At 40.8% G+C, this 5,668-nt stretch overlaps 1 protein-coding gene across 1 annotated transcript; it reads left to right on the top strand.

The window, feature by feature from the left end:
• The first annotated feature begins 341 nt into the window (after nucleotides 1-341).
• On the top strand, nucleotides 342-5,662 carry LOC111252651 (uncharacterized). The gene is made up of 8 exons (XM_022810878.2): nucleotides 342-708; nucleotides 2,004-2,115; nucleotides 2,476-2,673; nucleotides 3,028-3,870; nucleotides 4,077-4,332; nucleotides 4,528-4,633; nucleotides 4,805-4,996; nucleotides 5,249-5,662. The coding sequence occupies exons 1-8, from the start codon at nucleotides 652-654 to the stop codon at nucleotides 5,402-5,404; spliced, it is 1,920 nt and encodes a 639-aa protein (XP_022666613.1). The 5' UTR covers nucleotides 342-651; the 3' UTR covers nucleotides 5,405-5,662.
• The last annotated feature ends 6 nt before the right edge of the window (nucleotides 5,663-5,668 follow it).

Here is a 5,668-nt window from a genome sequence, read left to right as displayed (position 1 = left end):
ATATATACTGACGATAGTGCCTGCTGTAAAACAACTGAGCCTAAGGTGAAAAGATAGTAATTTGGAGGTAACAATTAGACAATCGTCTAAGTTTAATCGCTAAACAAGACGAGAACCTCATCGTTTTTCCTGTCTACAATCTACTTTTCTTTACGCCCTTTTATCTTGATTAATTTATCAATTGTCCTGTCACTCGTTAAAAATTTCCGGCTAGATCAATTGCGCGAACTCTCTGTGTGCATGACACTGAGTTAGCGATTTCAAAAGTTGCCGCGCTGAAAGAGGTTCAACTGTTAGCCCTTACAGACGGTGTGATATTGTAGTCGTATCGGGCTGATTGCTGCATCGAATTTCAAGTCAGTCAGCTGGTGTTGTTGTTTAAAGGTTCAGAGTTTTGCCACCACTGCTCAATCAGGGATGCTATTCCGGGTTGCACAGGTCGTGTTGGCTCAGAGAATCTAGTGCAGCTTCCTTATCGAGAAAACTGGTGTTAGAAATCGTGTTCGTAGAGCTTCTCTTACCGTTGATCGTGTTATTGTGCCTAGTAGCAGCTAGACGTCTGTTGAGTGTTTGTGCAGCAATCACTGCAAAGGACAGCCAGACTTGTGTAGCGTCTGCGGTTGTGGTCCGTAACCAACAGGACCAATCAAGATGAATCTAGACTGTTTGCTCAAAGCTGCCCAGAAAAATACGTCGAACCCGATTCAGGTAAGGCTAAAGCAACTACCATAGAACGACTGATTGTCATAAACTGCAGGGTACGAGAAAATTATCCTGTAGTGTGTGGCAGCATTGGAACCTTTAGACTAGTCAGGTTTATCGTGAGCAAGGCAACGAAACGAAGATTGGTTCTGATATTGAGTGCGATTTGTTATTTGTAGTATAGCTATCTAGCGTCTCCGAAAACGAATTAATTGTTCCGTTACTTATAAGGAAAACTGCAACAAACGTGGAAACGAGGCGAGGTCTAGAATGGACCTTAGTCTACCATTCGCGCTTATCGCCTATGGACCTTTATGTTCCCCATTGCCCGCATGTGGTCATTATGGTCACATCTTGTGCTTGTAAAAATGCTGTTGTAATTTACTTCGAGGGTTCAAATATCATTTATAGAATTGGTGCTTTCTGCCATTGCTTTCAGATCTAATTTTTACAGTTTATGTAGGTTTATTTACGATTGTATTTAGTTTGTATGACGCATCTCCACCCTTTTTTTAAGCAGCCATTCGTTTATGACATCTGGTGTATGAGCTGGTTAGACTTAGATCGGCAGTAAAGGCCCTATATAAGGAGCAGGATCGTCGTCGCCGTTAGGTGCTTGCATCAGCGAAGTATTGCGGAATCAAACCCATAGGTTTTCGAAACATACGGATTACCAACGGGTGGCATTATATGAAGCAATTGCAATGAATAAATGAAGTGGCTTTGAGGTGGTTTTTTTTTGAGTTCATCGATTAGCGGTACGTGCATATCGACCTAGCTTCCGGTTGTAGCATCGTTCAAGTGATGGCTATGTTAGAAAAGCAGAGGCACAACAAGAAATGGTAATTTCCTTGATGCTACACGTAGTAGATACGGCGTATAAACTAACTAATTCTCTTCTTCGATCCGCAACATGTAATAGTCTCTATGAGTGAATGACTGCTCTGCCTGGTGGAGCTGATCTGTTCTGTGCTTCGAACTGTGGCTCTGTTGCACCCGTGACAGCCTCATCACTCATGAGGATTTCTTGCCTCAAGCTATATGATTGCTTTGGCAACTTGTATCTCTGAAGCCGTTTTCTACGCGTTAACAAATAACATGACGGTATACTGTTAGAAATGTGCCTGTAAAGATTTTCATGCATGTTATTTGCGGTCACGCACGGGCGCCCGTTCTCATGTAACTAGCGTCGCCTAATTTACTACCTACGTTTGTCAAGGTAACGGATGATAATCAAGGTTTCATTTTTTCAAATCAAAACAAGGTAATTTTTCTGTCTTTTTTTTTGTTTTTCTTTTTAGAAACGCTGCTCACTCGAGATCGGTCCTGCAAAAAAATTGCCGAAAAGCAAAGTTGACCCGAATGCGATTCGTGCTCTTCTGGAGCGAAAGGAAAAAGAGCGCCGAGAAGAGCGTGAGTATTCAATGCGTAGCTAATTAGTTGAATATTATTTAATGGTGTCGGCTAAGAAAGCCGTATGTTAGCCACTAACTATGATTCTGCTTTTAAATGTTTGGGAAACCACTTATTTTGCTAATGGGATGGTACAATGTTATTTTATGAAGGTAAAAGTATTTTTGTGTTACTGGATTGCAGTAGATAACGGGTCTGTTGTAAGTAAATTACATAGTCTATCGACGAAGTGACCGAGTGACCCCACGATAATAGCTGTGTTTATTTAAATCTATGCACTTAGACTATCACGATATTATATAAATAAAGCAAATATGGCTAGTTTTGTCCGAATATCGATGCGTTTCATTTGTTTTGCAGGTGACACGCTCATCTCAAAAGCAATAGCTTCGACAAAACGAGATGATATTCACTATAAAGATCACAAGGGCCTCCGGAAACAGGAACAGGGATGGAGTGACAAATGCAAACGCCAATGGCTCAAAGTCCAGCGCGAGCGACGTGAGTTCATTAACCAAATGCACCGGGCTGCTGATGAACGCGACAAACACAAACGACGTAAGTTTTCGGCAAGCCTTACTCCGAATATATTGTATATGAGAGCTACTTGAAAGGGTTTATTTGGGTAATTTGCTTTAAGGAGGACTTTTCTTAATTTCGATTGAGGGATCTTTAGCATAGCTCATTATGAATGTAGCTTTTCTACTTTTGGGAAATAAAACTTAATTATAATATGATTTTATAAGGCCTTATATACTGAAGGTGCATTTCTTTATATTAAGCTTCGTGGATGTTTCTTCGCCGCATAAAAAAATGACAATATCGGGGATTCACTAGGATTTTAGCGCTTTCTATTTAGCACATGCGTAGTCAGGTAATATTTTCCGCCCGTTGCTTGTTCTGATATTACAGCACTTGACAAAGAAAAAGTTATGCTTTCTGTTAAGAGCAAAGAGGAGCAGGCGAGAGAACGTAAGAAGCGGAAGCGGAAGTACGAAATCTTCGAAGGAAGCATGGATACGTCGCGCAGGAACAAAATTCGCCTCTCTGTAGTACCAGGCGGCGCTGGCCCGAGGGTCAGTGATATTAGTGAGTTGATGAAAATTGCCCAAAATAATGCCGAATCCGGTTCGTTTGGAGCCGACTGTAATCTACCGTTTGACCTATCGTCATTGAATAAAAACAATTCTGATGAAGAGCCACGACTTATGACGAACGCGGAGAAGCGCCGTATTGCCGAAGAGGAAGCTATCATGCGAAAAGCAGCTTCTAGCGGCAATATTCCGCGGATTCCGAAAATTGCTAGTGCAGCTGCTAACGGTAATGGAAGTGGTAAGCCCATAAATGGAATCGGCCGAATTCCCAAAAAGGGAGAACAGATCAATAGCAGCACAAATGGAGCTATAAAAAGCAACAGTTACAGGGAACATCAGCCCTTCTCATCCGCCTCAAAATCGTCTTCAAGGTCGGAACGGTCTCGCTCAGAAAGGGATCTTCACAAAGATTCAAAAAGCGGCGGTCACCGAGACCGGGAGCGATCGTCAAGCAGTAGTCACAAAAGTAAGGATAGCAGAGAGCGGATGGATAAGGATCGGCACAAAGACGTGCAGCGAAAAGAGTTTCGAGATCATAAAGAGACAAAGGATCGACATAGGGATCATGGTAAAGAGTCAAAGGAGAAATGCAGCTCCCAGAAGAGTAGCAACATCAATAGCAAACTTCTAGAAAACGGGCACTCACGTCAACATCTGAACGGTGCGAACTCTTGTAGTATTATTTAAACTTATAAAAATGTTCATAACTATGTAACGTGAAAAAACTTATAGATATTTATGTTTACACCTGTGGCAATCGTTGCGTACAGGAGTGGCTTTGTTTACTATCATCCGTAAGGTGAACGACCACGTTGTACTCCACCATTCTGTTTCAACCAAATTTTTTGTTAACTTCCTTATTTCTAGGCTCCGTCGCAACGTCTAAAAATAGCCAAAGCCGCGATACCGATCGTCTCGCTGCAAGCACAGAACAATCTTCAAAAAAACTTTCACAACTGCAGGTACTGTCAACTGGAGGTCGTGTTGCAGCCTCTCTTACTGGAAATAATAACCAATCAATGCCTGCTGCAGATAGAGAGCGGCTTCGCGCCGAGACGGCGCGTAAACTCGAGCAGCTGCAGAAGGAGCGGATGATGGCTGAAGAGGAAGAGCGTAAAAAAAGGTACTTATAGCAGTAATAATATTATTGTATTATGATTTATATGGACGTTGATAGATATACATAACGGAAGACGAGAAAGTTAGTGTTATTATTTTGTTATACCAAATCATTTCAAATTAAATCTGCACTTTATACCAATGCTTGTTGAATCGTTTTTCGGTTAGTTTAGTTTTGGTTTTTTGTTCAATATTATAGACTTGCAGCAAAGAAACTGCGTCAGGCTGAAGAGGCACTTTTGAAAAAGCGACTTCGAGAATTACAAAATAGTGGGGCAATGGACTCGGATTATGAAGATGATGAGGTGAGTCGGTTATATGGTTTTTTATGGCAGTTATTATTAAATTGATGACAACTATTCGTACTTGTTGTAAAGAGACTGGTTTAGTGTAAATCGAAAATAGCTTATTCGGTAACGTTTAGTCTCTTGAGGATAATAAGACTTTTGCTTGTGCTTACGATGCTGCGATTTCAGTATGACTATGAAGATGAAGATCTCGATGCATATGAAGACGATTTTATTGATGATGCTCCTATTGACGATCCCTATGCAAAGAACTATTCGAAGGACATTGCCAAGATCTTCAAATATGACAAACGAAAATATCAGGATATGGACGATGATGACATAGAGGAAAGCACATTCAGCCGCTGCATGGCTGAAGAAGTATGTATCGAACACTATATAACAACAACGATACACATAATCAACCAGCATATCCTGTTTTCAAATATAATGCTCGCCATATAACATTAGAGTTAACTGAATAGTGTGCAATTTTTGCCCACACTGTACAGTGTAATTTATTAGCAAAATTGTAGGCGTAACAAGTATCATGAATATGCGTTTGGATGAAAACCCTTTGCACCGAACCGTTTTTATATATTTAATATTGTAAAATTATTGATTATTTCTCAGGCACGATCGTCCCGAATTGGCCGCCAGGAGGATCTAGAAGATATGCGACGCGAACAGGAGGAAGAACTTCGAAAGTCCAAATCGAAGAGTCGGAAACTCGAGGAACTGGCTCAAAAACTTAAACAGAAAAAAAAGCTTACTTTATGTCCGGTTTGAGGGAGCGCGATACAGTGCCCATATTTGGTGCTAGTTTTCAAATAAGTTTTACTGTTCGCCGCGAAGCCTAATGGATCAAAAAGCAAGCCGCTAACAGTTAACTGAATCCGTGCCAACGGATTTAAACTAAGTAGAGAAACATTTCGACGGCAAATCAATCTGTTGAGACAGAAAATGACACGTGTACAGTGAGATAGGCGATTAGAATGAACTAATTCCTTGTTTATTTGTTATAAAAAAATTCTTATATTTATATCACATGGA

Source organism: Varroa destructor, unplaced genomic scaffold (genome assembly GCF_002443255.2).
Source record: "Varroa destructor unplaced genomic scaffold, Vdes_3.0 BEIS01000006.1, whole genome shotgun sequence".
NCBI classification, from domain to species: Eukaryota; Metazoa; Arthropoda; class Arachnida; order Mesostigmata; family Varroidae; genus Varroa; species Varroa destructor.
The sequence above is the reverse complement of the archived record's forward strand: the minus strand, read 5'-3'. Positions and strand labels throughout refer to the sequence as shown.

What these genes read in the sequence shown, in the direction of transcription:
- LOC111252651 (XM_022810878.2), top strand. Translation starts at nt 652, where the DNA reads ATGAATCTAGACTGTTTGCTCAAAGCTGCCCAGAAAAATACGTCGAAC. An exon ending in AAAAGAGCGCCGAGAAGAGC is followed by an intron (nt 2,116 to 2,475) that starts GTGAGTATTCAA and finishes TTTGTTTTGCAG; the next exon opens with GTGACACGCTCATCTCAAAA. An exon ending in CTCACGTCAACATCTGAACG is followed by an intron (nt 3,871 to 4,076) that starts GTGCGAACTCTT and finishes CCTTATTTCTAG; the next exon opens with GCTCCGTCGCAACGTCTAAA.